General features: G+C 40.1%; 1 protein-coding gene across 2 annotated transcripts in view; it reads right to left on the bottom strand.

Moving 5' to 3' along the window:
• Znf277 (zinc finger protein 277) overlaps positions 1 to 17,093 on the bottom strand; it is a 117,009-nt gene that overhangs the window by 11,567 nt on the left and 88,349 nt on the right. For both annotated transcript variants that reach the window (XM_021179196.1, XM_029484540.1), the window contains 3 exons: positions 8,217 to 8,308; positions 2,426 to 2,536; positions 1,612 to 1,744 (listed from right to left, as the gene is read on the bottom strand). In XM_021179196.1, the coding sequence (XP_021034855.1) occupies positions 1,612 to 1,744; positions 2,426 to 2,536; positions 8,217 to 8,308 (336 nt within the window). The remainder of the gene's footprint in view (positions 1 to 1,611; positions 1,745 to 2,425; positions 2,537 to 8,216; positions 8,309 to 17,093) is intronic.

Raw genomic sequence — 17,093 nt, forward strand, 5'->3', positions numbered from 1 at the left:
TTGCTGTTATTTTAAAAATGGGGTTTATGTCAACAGCATCCTCAGGTTGTGATTTCATTTTCATTTCATATTTACTAAGACCATTATAATCTCCTGAGCCATGAAGTGCTACATCAAATCTGTGGTTAGTATAACCTATCATGTTCCCCATAGGGACAGGTGGCACTCATAAATAATTTCAGCTTGACAGCCAGGCACACTACTTGATGCTCAGGGATTGAAGTATTACACTTTGCTAATATGCTAGCAGAACATGAGTGTGTGGATCCTTTGAAGTCTCCCTCCAAGGTAGAGACTCCAGCTATACAGTGTTCTGCTAGTTCACAGCTCGTGCATATTACTTTAAAGGGCCCGGAAGGAGAACTAGTAAATTGCTTTCATGGCTCGCTACAGCAGCTGCATACCAGTGCTGGCATCCACTCCCTGTTGGAGGGGGCTGGGCCCTGAAGCAGCACTGGCTCTAGGAAGTCATGACTGAATGATTTGAAGAGAAGATGGAAGGACTCAGAGGGTGCCTTTGCTGGTTGTAAAACATTTGTAGAAAACCTTGGCAAGTTCCCAGAGCCAATCTTTAAGCAAATGCTAAACTTACTTCTTGAAGAGAATTTCAGTTTAACACTATATGACTAAGTTAAAACACACAAAAAGTGCACATGAGAGCAGGGACTTCCAACACAGATCTTTCTACCCAACATAGGAAGTGGCTGATAATATTCCTTTAGTCTTTCCAAATCACCAGGCTTCGATTTTAATGTACTTATATTGAGAGGGGGAAAAACAGGGAATTTCAGCATGAGAATTTTCATCCTTCATTGTTCTATAGCATTTGTAATCCTTTTCTAAGTATGGGTAGGACCCCTCATTACATACAATGAAAAAGCTGGAGGACTGAGGCAGGCCTGGTGGCATTCTCCAGTCATTATGTCAGTCCAAAATCCCCTCCCAGAATTTTAAATAACTCTAGGAATGTTGTCTCTAACTGAATATCACTGCTTGTCCTCAAAGGATGAATCTACAGTGGGCAGCAGACAGGACAGAAACTTTATACCTTAAAACATTTAAAATCCATGGCATGGGCCACCAAACAAAAATATTTGCTTAATAAAATGGAACAGTTTCTCTGAAACTTTCCTTAAAGAGAAGTTGGCAGACAATGACACAGATGCACATTTTATTTTGAGGATAAGGGGAGGATCATTTAGTGGGGAGATGGGAGAAGAGTAAAGAAACTGCTTTTAAAAAATTATCTTGTGTGGCGCCTCAATGCTCAATAAGGGCTTTTAAAAGCAGAGTACATAAACCCTTGGCTTCAAGCTGCCAGATAGCACCAAATGGGGAATGGTTTGTATATAATGAAATACTGTTTGTTTTTTTCAGTTGCTATCACACTGAATTCTAGAGATGCATCTGTCATCTTTACTGCAGAAACATCTGGCAAACAACCAATCAAATTTGTTTTGTAAACCACTGCTAACTACTTCTTGATAATGCCTCTCATTGCCTTTTAACCTTTGTGTCAATTCATTCATTATTCAGACATTTGTTGGTTTGTAGGTGGATTTTGATTGTGGTATTGTAGCTGAATTTTAAACTATAAGCAGCAAAACTTACCAAGTAGTTGATGACATAGAATCGGTCATATTCTCTGTTTTTTGGATTGATCCTACGATGCTGCTTTTTTCTCATGTGATCTTTAAGGGTGTTTTTGTCTCTGAAGGTCTTCTCACAGTACAAACACTGTAAACTAAAGGAAATATACACATACTGCTAAACATAACCCTTAGACAATTGTTGCAGAACCCTATTTTAATTTTACATTTATTTATTTGTGTTCAAATAAACAAGGTTAATACGGTTTCTCGGTCAATCCCCTGACCCTTTAGCTACTTGGCTTTGTAGAAAGCATGGTACGGTATGGTTTGCTTTGTAGTAGTCTAAATTGGACAACTTGATGTTTAGTTCAAACTGTGGCAAAGGCTGTTCTGTTTCTAGACTGTGCAAGCAATGTGACCAGGCTCCATCTGCTCCTAAAGTCCTCCCTTCCCTGTCACAATGGTTGGCATTCCTTGGGACAATATGCCAAAATAAACCCTGCCTTCTTGAAGATTTGACCTACTAGGTATCGGATCACAGCAATGAGAAAAGTACAGAATATTGATGATGAATATATTTTTTTATGATGTAAATGGTCAATGTTTGGCATAAAGCATGCATTTAAATGCAATAATTTCAAAACTCACTAGAAGGCAATATAATCTAGATAAGAGCTACATAATACCAAAAAAAGGAAAAATCCCACAGTATAAGAAATGAGTAACTTTCATTTAATTCTAAATTAAATTAATTTATTCAAATAACTTTTAAAAATTCAGAAGCGTCTAATATTAAATTAGGTTTAGGCTGTGTTTTGCCAGCGAATACGTACTTGTCCAGTTTCTTTTGTAATGTGCATAGGAATTCAGTGCAATTTACAATGTTGTCTGGCAAACCAATGTTGAAAGCATGTTCTCTGGCCATGTGGTTCAACAGAACAGATCTGTGAAGGAATACGAACAATTTCTATTATTTACAAATAATATAGGAGCAAATAAGGCTAGGAATAGCATTTATATAACAACCACCAATCAGAGGATAAACAAGTATTAGATACAGACATAAACACTTGAGCCTCGCTAAGATGGTTATGCTAAACAATGGAAATCCACATGCTTGTTTTCTAACATTGGAAGGGCTAGACTCTGTAGGAATATCAGGTCCTATTCTTCTAGTTTGTTTTTGTTTTTTTTTGAGAAAAGGTTTCTTTGTGTAGCCCTGGCTGTTCTGGAACTCACTCTGTAGACCAGGTTGACTTTAAACTCAGATCTGCTTACCACTGCCTAGTGGGGGGGGTCAGGGGGGTGAGGTGGGGTGGGGTCCTACTCTTTCATCTAGTAAATAAATGATGCTACCTCTGCTTTTCCAACTCACTATGGAAATGATGCTTAATTTTAGGCACTAATGTTACTGGGATAAGGAATAGTAGAGAACAAGGAAAGCATTTGGCATGTGTGGTGGTGAGGGTGTTTTCACAGGAATGTTGGGCATCTGAAAGTATAGGACTTGAAATGAACTCCCCTGATTCTGAACCCTGGGAATCTGCAAGGAGCAAGTCTGTCTCTAACATTTACAAAGTCCACCTTGGGAGGGCTTGGCCTCCATTATGGATAAGGCAACTCTCCTACTAAATCCTATGTATTCCCTTATCACACATGGCGGTTCTGTTCTCTGGAAAATCCTGACAAATAAAATGGAGAAGAGGCAAATGGTTAATGGACATGGTTAATGAGATCATGGACATTCACCTAGGGCAGCATCACATGGAGATTATGAACCTACTGTTAATACATGTTACATACAAGGGTCATGACAGCCTGCAGGCCCAATTATCAGCTTGTAGATTATCTTATGCTCAAAAGGAAACTTATTTCTACATTTTAATGTACTTTTAGGGGTAAACTATAATGATGTATACATTTATTAATTATCATATATTTTGATATATAGATATTGTAGAGTGCTTACGTTATATCTGCTCTAACATAGGTCACTCAAACTTCTTTCTTTAGCTTTTTGTGGCACTAGCTAATGTCACTCTATTGGGCAACACCAGCATACCTCTTACTGCTATTTAACTATGATGCCCACACACCAATTGACTCTGCCTTTTCCACTACTCTTCTAGGCTCTAGAAGTCACCACTCTATTCTCAACTCTAATGACCTCAATTTTTTTCAGATTCCACATATGAGTGAGATCATGAGATACCTGTGTTCCTGTGCAAGGCACATTTCACTTGGTAGCATGCCTCCCAGGTTCTATCCCTGTTGATGTGATTCAACTATTTTACAGAGTTGAGTAGCATGTTATGCAATATATGTATTACATGAAAACCTTAATCTCTACTACTTAGCTAGCAAAGAAGCATATATATGTAATATCTCCTAATAAGACTTTCTCATAAATAAGCTGAGAGTTTTAGGGGATGCAGGAGTATGTATATCACTGTAAGACTGCACATAGTTGCTGCATAAGATGTTTATTTTAGATACCTTTGATTCCTTCGAATCCTTTGAATTTCTTTTTCATAAAAATAAAGCAACCCTCTCTCCATGAATGTATGTTACCTTTTTAGGTCCATGATATAGTGGGCACATTAATAAGTCGTTTTCTCTAAGTGCTTGGTGATAACTTATAACTTTAACTCAAGTACTTGTTGGGGACTTTACATTGCTGGTCAGACCTTCAGAGTTTTCCCAGGACATCCTACACCTAGGTTGCAGGGAAGAACCTATGCTGTGGAAGACTCCAGGTAGAAAGAGACTTGGAACTTCTTACAGCAACCAAGGTAGATGGACGGATGGATGGCAGTAGTATGATTCAGTAAGCAGGAAACTTCCTATACCACAAGTCCACAGTAGAGCAGGACAGAGACCTGAGGATCCAAGGAGAATGCCAAAACACAGTTGGACATGCCTTGGGTTTGTAGGAGGAGATGCAGTTACCAACTCTTCCTAGCTTGACTCAGAAGTAACAGTTGGCTCAAGCATAGATGAGTTGGCAGCTTTTCTGCTACCCCAAGCTCTGTATCCAAGATCTCTGTTTGTTACCAATTATTCTGAATGTACTCATGGGAGCCTCGCCCCTCATCCTCTGCAGATCAAAGGCCTGTAGAATAAAGTTTGAAAACCAGGAGGTGGGATCTCAACCAGGTTCAAGGAATGTGTGGGATAAGAGATATCCCAATCTTTGTGAACAGTGGCTTCTGGAGTCTAAGAAAGGTGACTCAGCGGGTGTCGGGGCAGCACTGTTCTTAGGACCTGTGTTTAGATAGGTTCCACTGGGCCAAGCCCCATGACATCCTGACTCTAAGCATTTTTTCTAAAAGTAGTAGGCCTGAGTCAGATCTACCCAGGATGTTTACATACGAGCTTAGAAATAGACACAGATCCAACAGTTGGCTGAAGAACTGTAAGGGTAGCAGAATGCCCCCCGCCATGGGTCTAGCCTTTGTTGTTGACTTTGAACGTGTTGTTGATGTTGGCATCAGGACATCCCAAACTTATGACATCACAAGGCGACAGTACAACATGTGACCTGCAGACTGGTTGCCAAGACAACAGGCACCATATTTCCACCATCCACTTGGCTCACCTCCCACCTTTACCTGTGTGACACCATTTTTCCATATAAATAAGGAGAATGCCCCTTCCTCATTCTTTCTCTCCCTCTTCTCTTTCTGCCACTACCTTGTCTCTCCCTTCCAATAAAACCTCTTCCATGTGGAACTGCTTTGGCCTAGTGTGTTGTTGAGATGCGACCCGCCATTCTAACACAACAGTTGAGGCTTAATCTTCCTCTAATTTTCTGGGGGGCCTGCCAGGCAGGTATCTAGACTTTGAAAGTGAGGGGTGGAAGGTTAGCACTCAGTAAGAGCTCTACTCTGTATACTCATAAAGCTCAAAGATTTTCCTGCCTTGCCACCCTGATATCTTCCCAAGGTTTTCATGCCTATTTTAGACTTGGAGGGGGGTCGAACAGATCCAGAGACAGCCTGAAGAGAGCTTATTATGACCCCAGTCTCTACATGACCCCAGGGTCTGCTTTGGTGACCAGATTGATACCCTTCTAGTTTTGATTAGGTTGCCTAGAAGTGGCCCAACTTGACCAGGTCTTCCCAGGGCTTCCATTCTTGACATCCAGTCACCGAAGGGAAACAACAGATAGGTAGAGCTATCAAGAAGGGGCTTTGCCGTCCATTGCTGTGATGGTTAATTTATGAGTCACCTTGACTGGTTAAGCAAGGAGTATGTAACTAGTAAGACATTATTTGTGAGTATATTTGTGAGGATGCTTCTGGAGGAGACTGGTCCATAAATAAGAAGGATTTATAAAGACAGGTACCCTCACCAAAATAAGCAGGTATAGCCCAATCCATTAAGGATTTGGAGAGTGAGATATGTTGTTTTAAAATAAAGTCTTGGGAGCCAGATGCTGTGGTGAAAGCTTAGAAAGGCAGAAAAAGCACCCAGCTTACCTCTCTCCTTAATTGATGTCCCTAAAGGAAGAGCAAGCTCTCCTTCTTCATGCCATCTCAACACCCACTCAAACTGTGTGCCCCTCTCTTCTACTTCCTGTGCATCTCTCTATCCATCCTCCTGACTTCCTCTCCATGTTTTTTTCCCCCCTCTGTTCATTCCCTCTCAACTGGTTGGTTGCTCTACCTCTTAACCTATGGTTGACTATTTAATCCTGTTTACAATAAACAGACAACTCTTGAATTAAAAGTGTGTGTTAGGGTCGAACCACACCACAACTAGAAATGTTTTTTTCTAGTAAATAACACAATCTTGGGGTTAATGTGATCAAATATCCTGCAAAAGAGATGAACATCTATTTATCTTCTCTTAGGACCCTGAGACATCACTACCAGTGGTCCTTGGGGTATCCATGTCTTCAGATTGGCACTAAATTTGCCATTAGTTTTCTTGGATCCTCAGATTGCAAAAGGTAGATTTGTGAACTTTCATCTTCCTAATTCTATGAAGCACAACTCCTATTTACATTCTTTATAAATTCTATTGGTATCTAAATTGTTTAATAGCTAATTCAAGATTGGGTGATTCAACCTATGACCCTGAGAAGGCCAGGGTGGGCTGGGACTGTCTGCACTTCTGCTTCTAGCCACAGCTAGCTGGCAAGGGCAGGACAGTTTCTGCAGTCTGGCAGAAGATGATACCTTCTGCTTTATCTCCCAGATTCTCAAGTTTTTAAAGACCAGCCAAGATGATTCACTAAAATTGTTAAATTAGTTTCACATCAATTTAGCCTTAATTTCCAAGAAATTAAATGCACAGCAATTTTAACTAGTATTTCAACTTCTTACCTTCTTTATAATGTTAATTTTATCATTAATCACAGAGTTTTACTTCAAATTAGAAGCTATGGAGAAACTTCTGGTTTTCATAATTATTATATTTTTCCATATTCACAATGGTCCTTAAAGGCATGTAATAATTATGAATATATAATTAAATCATTCTAGTTAGGAATGAAGTTTTACTTAAAATATTACTTCAAACATTTTTTTTTCCTCTCAGTTTTTTTGCCCTATACACTTTAGAAACAGTTTTTTTGTTTTTTTGTTTTTTCTTTTAATGCCTCCGTCTCCTGGGTCTCACCATTTGTCCTGGTTTCACATTGGAAGTTGTCAGATCTTTCTTTACAGCTCTGTGGTTTGGACACAAAGGTTTAAGTTAAAAGTACGGCTGTGTGAGAGGCCCCCACAGAATCATGATGGGCTGAGCTCTGTGCTGCTGCCCCTCCCTGACACAGGCTCAGACAAAACAACTTAGTTCTATCAGCCTAGAAATTCACAGTAATTCAAAGTGCTTGTTTGAGAAAAAGGACTCAGCGTAGGCAGGAGTAGTGAGCTTCATGGTGTCTTAATCGGCCATCTCCATCTTACTCACTGCTAATGGTCTCTAGCTTTCATACCAGCAGCCTCACAGTCACTGGAGGGAGTGGCCATCTCTAGAGTCTGTCACTACTGACCCTGCCTGGCAGGAGCTGTCCAAGCTCTCCTCACAAAGCTGGCTTTTATTTGAACCAAATCTCATGCCCTGAGCATTTGTCCCAAATGCTCAAATAGTCAAAGACTTTTTCTGTTTTTAAGATATCACAGCTGCTTGAGAAAAGCATTATTTGTGGCAAATAATATACTAGATAACCATCTAAGACAATCTGGGAGTAAGATATCTTATGAAGCCTTTGAGAAGTTATGGCATACAGGGGAGTAGAAGACCATACTCAAGTGTAAGGCTATGTGAATACCCATAAAAGACCCAAAATGGCCACAGAATGACGGCTAAGATGAGTTGTGATTCAATGTAACGTCAAGGTTTGCTCCAACCCAAGTAAAAAACCCTTTAATATAGACTTGATATACTGGTCCACAGGGCTGAGGTTAGGGCTGGAGAGATGGTTCAGCGGTTAAGAGCACTGTCTGCTCTTCCGAAGGTCCTGAGTTCAAATCCCAGCAACCACATGGTGGTTCATAACCATCTGTGATGAGATCTGATGCCCTCTTCTGGGGTGTCTGAAGACAGCTACAGTGTACTTACTTCTAAAAAATAAATAAATCTTAAAAAAAAAAAAAGGAATGTTATAGAATGGCAAACCTGTTTCCTCGAAATTCCTCACTGCAAAACATGCACACGCCATGAAAGCTTGTATCATTTCGCTCTCGCTGTTGCTGATCCAGAACTTCTTTCTGTAAATTATAAAAGGACTTATGAGTTTATCTTTAATATCTGTACCAAGCAATTAGTCACCGAGCAGTGCCAGTCTAGATGAGAGTGCAAGAGTACAAAGGTCATGCAGGAAAGTTGCTCATACTTCTGATTTCTTTGTTCTTGTCTGGGCATTGGAACACTCCAAGGGAGTCTCACTGGTCCATGAACCTCGTCAAGGGCAGGGCCATGGCCAGCAGTATGTGGCCAACAGAAAACCAACTCAATGGTATTTTTGGAAGTATTTTGTCTCACATTGTTTCGTCTGAACTTTTTTTTTTTTACCCATATAGGTCTTTCGCTTGTGCATTATGACTTCTGATTTTGTTTCTCTAGGTTTTCTCTGTGTGTGGCTTTGTGTGTGACTCTGTGTGTCCAGGCATCTCTAGGTGTTTCATGTGCTTTCTTCCACTCCTTTTCACCTTGTTTATTTTGTTTTAATCTGATTTGTTTTAATTTTATCATATTATTGGTTTTTCCAGATGCTTGTTCATATTTTAATGAAAGAGAAGCAGTGTGCATTTGGGTGAGTGGTGAATTGGGGAGGATCTGAGAGTTGAGGGAGGGGAAGCCATAATCAGAATAAGTTGTATGAAAGACATCTATTGTCAGTAAAGAAAAGGAACACTAAGTCTGCACGTTAACAGTAGGCTGTGGGAGTCACATGGCAATGGATGCAACTTTGAGCCAGTGAGGGAAGATCTTCCTGACCTTTCTGTTGGCTGTGTCAGGTGTTTCCTATCCCCGCTTCCCATCAGAGCAGAATCTGCTACCTGGTGCTTGGATTGCTCTTATCCTTAAACCTCTATCCAGTTTGTAAGCAAGTTCTGATCACTTCCCCACTATCTCTAATAACATTACCCCGAGTCCAGATTTTGTTGAATTATTACGAAATTACTATAAATAAATATCAGAGTTACCATGATTGCAATCCTTGCAATATACTTCCATCAAAGAGAGAAAACCATTTACTAAACGTGCTTTTATGTACAATATCGTGTTGGGCTGCAACTTAAATGGGTTTATAATTTTCTGCTAGGTACTGCTCTAGTCAGGGTGGCCCTATTCAGTGTTTCTCTGGGAGGTCAGTATTCTCCTTGGCTTCTCTCTTTTACAAATTATTACTCATTCATCAAGATCCAGTGTGATTCCTGAAAACTCCCATTTAAAAAAAAAACACTTTAATGCACATTTCTCAAGCCCATGACAATACTAATCCTGATGCTTTAAGAGAAAAATCTTACTTAGCATAACATTATCTTCATTTTGATTCAAATGTGATAGATTTTATGAGTCAGTACCCTAGTGATACTAAGCCATAACAGGCTTTTCAATGACCAGAATTAAGTTGTTAGTGGAATCTTAATTGCACAACCAAAAAGTAACTAAAGTAATATGGCTAACCTCATTTACAGGATAGTAAATTAGAGGCAGCAGTGGGTAAAAAGGGCAATAGAGGAAGACTATGACTGGTTAGTAAAGTGTCCAAACCAGGCTGTTCTCTAATACTTTGGTTCCAGAACAATCTCATGCAGTCTATATAACAGTCTATATAACTGCTAATTATTTTCAAGTTTAGTACACTCACTCTCCCTTTGTCACAAATCTTTTGTTCCTCTTTATAGTTCTGATCCCCTTTCAAAGTTTTCCCAGTGTATATTTATTGTACAAAATAATGAGCTTCAACATGATGTTTGCATACTTGTATGCAACTTTCTTTGATCATTTTCATCCTTTTAGGTATACTCTTTTCACTTTCCTAACAAACTTTCGTTCTCTCTCACCCTCTCTGTTCCCCAGACAGGGCCTACCCATGTGTGCCTTATGTTTTTCCAGTTGGCCTTTAACTCCTGGGCTCAACTGATCCTTCTACATTAGAATCCTGAGAAGTGAGATCTATAGATGAATATTGCCATGCTTGGCTTTGCCCAGATTCTTTGTAAAATCCTTCTTAAAGAGATGGAGAGACAGGTCAGGGGATAAAAGCACAAATTTCTCTACCAGAAGATCTGAGATTTATTTCCTGAACCCACACAGGGAGGCTCAAAAGCTTCTGTAACTCTAGCTCTACAGGCTCCAATGCCCCTGGCCTCCGAGAGCAATTACATGCATGTATGTACATGCACACATACACAACCAAACCAAAGCAAAACCATCTTTCAAAAGACTACCCATGTTCATGGACTGGCAGAATTACTATCAGTGTGGAAATGGCTAATATACCAAAAGCAATCTGCAAGTTCAATACAACCCGTATCAAACTTCCAATGATAATGTTCATTGATCTAGAAAAAACAATCCGACAATTCATATGGAAGCACAAAATACTTAAATAGTTAAAGTAATCTTTAGCAGAAAGAAAGAACCAACACAATATCTGATCTCAAATGACACTGTAGGCTGCAGTAACAAAACCTCTGTGATACTGGTACAGAGACAGGCATGTGGTCCATAGAATGGAATTGAAGACCCAGAAAGAAAACTCACAGTTACACTCACCTAATTTTGAACAATCTATCAAAAAACAGATATTGGGGAACATAAAAACGGTGCTGGGAAAACAAATTTCATGCAGAAGAATGAACTAGATTTATACAAATCATAATCGGCTCAATGTGGATCAAATTCTTAATGTAGCACCCCAAACCATGAAGCTGCAGGGGGAGAACAGCAGAGATGAGCACTTCTGAAAGGACAGCAGCCACACACAAAATAATGGCAAGAATTAACAATCAGGATGGTGAGAGATATAACAAAGCTTCCATTCAGCAAGAGAAAGCATCGCCGGAGTAAAGAGAACAATCCTCACCAATTGTACAACAGACAGGGGATAAGTAACTCCAATATGTAAAGAGAGCAAAAATTAGACACCAAACCTCCAAACCATCCAACTAATAATGAGCTGAACAGACCGAGCAAGTAAAATAAGATAATCAGCTAACAACATCTGGAGTTTGTCCACTACATTTAGTCATCAGGGAAATGCAGATTCTGACATTCTATCTCCTCCTGGTCAGAAAAAAAGCCAGCAAGAAGAGAACGAATGCCAACGATTAATAGTGATGACGCACTGCTGGTGGACTGTAACCTTGTGTGGCCTGCATGGAAGGAAATGTGAAGGGTTAAAAATGGAATTACCATGGGACTGAGTCGTGCCATGCCAGGCTATACAGCCAAAGTCAAGAGATCCCTGAGATCCCTGGACATCTATGCTTATGGATACACTGCTAATAATAGCCAGGAAATGAAGCCAGTCTGTGTGTCTATCAAAAGAGGAAGGGATCTAGAAAACAAGGTATACAACAAGAAGAAATTTTATTCTGCTATAAACAAAAAGGAAATCATGACATTTTCTAGAAAATGGCTGAAACTGAAGATCATTATGTTAAATAAAATAAACAATATTTTGTAAAAACAAAAAGTACTGAATTTTTTCTCATATGTGGAAACCCCAATTTAAACTCGTATGTGTGTGTGTATGTATGTGTTGTGAAACTATAAAAAGCATAAGAGGGAGGAAGTTCTTTTTCTTTTTCTTTTTGAGACAAGGTTTCTCTGTGTAGCTCTCAATGTCTTAGAATTCGAGAGACTTGAACTCACAGAGATCCACCTTCCTCTGCCTCCTGAGTACTGGAATTAAAGTCATGGGAGAAATTCTTAAAAGAAAGAGGACAGAGGGAGAGATAGAAGGTAATGGAATCCTGTTGCAAGAAAGCAGAATGGGGCACCTTTTAAGAGAGAAAGGTAGGGATGGGGGGATGGGGAGATGGGGTTGGAAGTAAGGGAGAAAGGGAGAGGGCAGTTGGAACAAAGTTTAACAGTACAATGATGCTTATGGATGAAAATTCCATAATGAGCTATTTGTTTACATACTAGCTTAAATATTTTTTCAAAAGTCCTTCCTAGACATTAAGATGTTTCCTATTTTACCCTTGCAATGCGTTCGTTCTCACTTTTATATCAATGCAAGAAAGGGCCCCAGAACTGGGAGCAATAGACAAGGGCATGCAGTTGTATGTAAAGAGATTCTCCGTCCTTGGATTCTTCCCATACCAGGCTCTTGTGATTCCAATAGTGTGAACTACACTTTTGTGGCTATTTTCTCAGTGTTTCTCCATTAATACAATCAGTCTTCTCCCTCCCTCCCTCCCTCCCTTCCTTCTCCTTCTTAATTGTGTGGGTTTAATTCACTTTTTGGCAGTTCTATGTATGAGTGATGTTCTGTTGACCCACATCCTCACCCTCTCTCATTTCTTCCCACTTTTTGTCAAGATTCCTACAGTCCCCTTTCCCACATTTTGTGTCATTTTCTTTTGTGATTCACTGATTTTAATCAGGATGATTTGTGTTATCACTGGTTTGGAGCCTGGTGACCTCACTTGCTGGGTATACAACTGCTAAAAATGACTGTGCCTTGCCTAGAATCCATCAGTAGCTGGTAATTCAAAAGGGAGGGGCAGGGTCCCATTAGCCTCTCCCTGATCCCTGACTAGTTGTTGACAGGCCCAGTCTTTTGCAGGGCCAGCATAAGGAACTAGCTGTGAGATCATATTTGCAATGGTAGTACTATGCCCTAAAGGTAGCATTTCATGGTTCACTCCTCTGTTTTCTAGGACTTAATTTTTTTTTTTCCTGTTCCTTCTGTGACTTTTCCCTGAGCTGGAGACAGGGTGTTGTAGCTAACATGTTTAGGACTGACTACTCAACCATCAGCAGTCAGAATCTTGCATTCTCTACCCTTCATTGAAAGAAGAGATTTCTCTGATTAAGGATGAGAGAATAGCATTTGTCTACTGCTGCTGTAGATAAGTAACAGTAAGCAAGTTTCCCCTTAGGGCCCAAGATTTCTCCAACCATAGATCAGGTCAGGTTTACAGTACCAGGCATGTATTGCCTCCGTGGAGTGGGCCTCAAATCTAATCTGAGAGATGGTGGTTATCTTCATAATAGTTGTGCCATTTCTACACCAGCAGGCATATTTTACTTCACAGGTGGGCACTGTTTATAGTTTCTATGGGTCAGAATTTGGTAAGGCAGCTGATGTGTCTTTGGCTCTGCACCCTGGCATCATGAAAGCAGCCAGCAGGGAGGAGACTTCCACTCAGTTCTAGCTTGATTTTAATATACTTTACAACCAAGGCATGTGGGGTCTTCATCAAGTTATCTTGCTAGGTAACTAGCAAGAGTTATCTAGTTCTGACAGGCAACCAAGAAGAACAGAGCCTGTACTGTTTTGCAGGTCTTGGGGCCTCCCTCACTAATAATTCATGAGGGTGTATCTCCTATCTGGCACTGGGATTTTTGTTTGGTAACATCCAGCTATACATTTTAACTTTTTATTGATTTTTTTTTTGTGTGAGTTTCACATCATGCACCCAATTCCACTCATCTCCCTGCCCCTTCCTATCTGCCCTCTGCCCTTGTAACCTCTGTCCCCCCAAACCAAACCAAAGCAAAGCACTCATACAAGCTTCACTGAAATGAGTCAGATGGGAGACTTTCAACAGTTGGAGCTAGAGCATGCTAATACAATAGGAATATTAAAACATAAAACAATTATGTCTTCCTCTAGATGTAACTAGAAAAGGACTAGTAATTATTCTATATAAGTTCATTTCCTAGAACATTGGAATTTAAGTCTGGTAAGCAAAAGTTTAACTATGCACAGGATGGTTTTGTAGATGACCTTCCATGTTTTCCTCTGCATTCTGAATACTAGATGTGATTTGATTTGCTTTCAATGTGGAGTACTGGCTAGAAACAATTACTTTTGTACTGCATTGTAACAAAAATTTGTTTGACTTTCAGGATCTCCTTCCTCTACAAAAGAGGAAGCTGTAGTGCTCACCTTATCTGCATTTATTCTCTTCTACGGCCTTCTGTGTTTACCTCCTGGGCACAGAGCTTCTCTTCACTGTATCCAAAATCTAGCTATACCTGATTTTAATTTACACTACTCAGTTAGACCCTCAGCTTGCCCTCTGAGCCTGGAACTAAACTGCTGGACTTTCCAAACTCAGCTAAGGAAACAGAGGCCATCACATTCCAAGAATGTAACTAGGTCAAGTATGTTCGGCATCCAAGAGTGGGCAGCACCTGATTGGTGTCTGTCTTTGATGTGGTGTGTTAGTTACTGCCCCTTGGTGAGAATATCTCGCCTCTTAAGGTGTGGGTTCGTTTCAAACAACTGAGATTATCTGATATCAGATGGATGATTTATAGGCTTTCTCTATGAATTTATTTAAAATATGATTATCTGATGCTGGGAGATTAGGAGGGAGGGAGATAAAAAGAGATGGAAGGAAGGAAGGAAGGAGAAGCTAAAATTTACTGGAAATGGTACTTAAAAGTAGGCTGTAAATATAGAAGGAATATGAGGAGAACTTGAATATAATAAACTCTAACAAGTATATGATTGGTTCCTAGTTTGCTACTAAACAAAATTCCCAACACTTGGTTCTAATTTAAGATCTTTAAAGCTTTCCCTCACACTGTTTCTTTATGTAACTCTATTACAGATAAAACTGAAGAGCTCTAGCAGGCCTGAGCACAGCACAGGTGGCAGGGACAGCTTTTGTCTTTTACCCTTCTCCTCCATTTCCCGCTACCTTGTTAAACTCTTCAGTTACATTCCTAAAGCTATCTACCAAGGTCCATTTCTTTATTTGGCGATTTTCTCTTCCTGGGGATGACCACCAAGGCCTAGCTACCAAAGTACTAAAGTCTAACAATCAAAAACCCTCTTTTGGCTACTCTAACTAGCATGCCCAATCAAAATTAACCAACTCATACTAACATGGGGTTTCTCCTTTCCCTTGCTAAGCTGCCATTTGCCTAGGAGCCACATCTGTCTCATCTCTATCCAGAGGAAGTCCTTTGTCCCTTCAGGGCAAATACCCCTGCCCCCTCTCCATTGTCCCCTTCTCTTTTCCCTTGTCTTTGACCCTTACTCCTTGTCCTTTTTGCTGAGAAGTTGGTTTTGGTGTGTTCTGGGCTGTCTTTCCTTTCAAAAGCAAAAACAAACAAAAAAACCAAAAACCATACTGCAATTTGTCTAGCAATGCAGCTAGCAGGTCTCAAGGTCTCATTTTGATTTCTTTAACCAGCAAAGGGCATGGAGAACAGCTTCATCTGTGCCTAGAGGGAGTTCTCTGTCCCCTGCTTCACAACAGTCCACATGGTTCCTCTTTATGGTGAGTGGAATGGCAAGCCAATGGCCAGCCACTTAGTTCTGTTTTCTTTCGCTTCTCTGATTAACTAATGTACAATGTTGATTGGACAGAACTCTTTTCTATGGATCAGTTTCTGTTGATCTCTAAAATTCCCATGAAAAACAGTCTACTAATTATTAAAGTGATCGTCCTAGACCACTTGCACAATACTTCCTTTTTTGCCAGTTAAATTGAACAGTCCTCTCCACTGCTTCTCCAAGAAACTGTACTGACAGTCATTACCCATGGAAAATGAGCTTTTATACACTGTGTACACAAGTTCTTATAGTACATTTCCAAAAAATATGTGAAAAATGAAATTGTACCCTGGTTGCAACTATATAGACATTACCAGTTTGCATGCTCTCCTGAAAATCAAAATGGGATTCTCAAAGGATTTATGATCCTGAGTTTCTGTTACTAAAACAGGGCTTGTGCACACTGTGTATAATTTATGATGTGAAGTTCTCAGAACAATCCCATATCTGTGATACAGTGCCTACAATGCTGATTAACCACAGCTTGGTGACTGTGGAGAGCTAAAATGTATCAATGGTAATGTATTTGTCTAACACACACAAGGTTCCATTTCTAGCTCCCTGATGTGAAAATCACAGGCAACTCCAGCACCTATGTTTAAAGATCCCACAAAGCCGATTGATTAGAAATCCCGTGATTGTAGTGGCCTGGCATCGCAGGCCTTGAGCCAAATGATCTTGTGTTATTTTTAGACCCATAAGAACCACTAATTGTCTACTTCTGTGTCTGATCTAACGCCATTTTATTTTTTTTTTTTTTTTTTTTTTTTTTTTTTTTTTTTGGCTGGCAGACTATTATTTAATGATTCTATTTCTTTAGGGGATTTGGGACTGTTTAGATCGTTAACTTGATCCTTATTTAACTTTGGTACCTGGTATCTGTCTAGAAATTTTTCCATTTTGTCCAGATTTTCCAGTATTATTGAGTATAACCTTTTGTTTCAGTGGTCAGACTATTCTCTGCAGGCAAGCTCTCTTCTTACAGGGAAGGTGCCCAGATATCTGGTGTTTGAACCTGCCTCCTGTCAGAAGTTGTGTTTCACTCACCAGAGGTCTTAAGATCCCATGGAGGGTCCTGTGAGGACCTTGGTGGTGTCCTGAAACTCCGCGAGCAAGGAACCCTGTTGTTGGAGTGGACTGGAAGTGATTTGTGCCCCTGATCAGGCCTGGTTATCTGATTCCCTAGTTAATGCAGTCTCAGGTTCCTTGTGATTGGATTGGAGCAGATGTTGTGTTCCACTCACCAGAGGTCTTAGGATCCTGTGGGGGATCCTGTGTGGGTCCTTGCAGGTGTCCAGAGACTCCACGGGCAAGGCACCCACATCCTGGAGTGGACTGGTCTGGCACAATTGGATTGGAGCAGACACTGTGTTCCACTCACCAGAGTTCTTCATGAGTTTAATTTTTAATCCCAAAATTCTGTCTAATGGACTAGCAAGAAAGTTAGTTACATGGATCATATCTGAGGAATGAAATATAGTGGCTATCTTGTTTCTGGAAATGGCTACATGAACATA

This window comes from Mus caroli, chromosome 12 (genome assembly GCF_900094665.2).
Source record: "Mus caroli chromosome 12, CAROLI_EIJ_v1.1, whole genome shotgun sequence".
NCBI classification, from domain to species: Eukaryota; Metazoa; Chordata; class Mammalia; order Rodentia; family Muridae; genus Mus; species Mus caroli.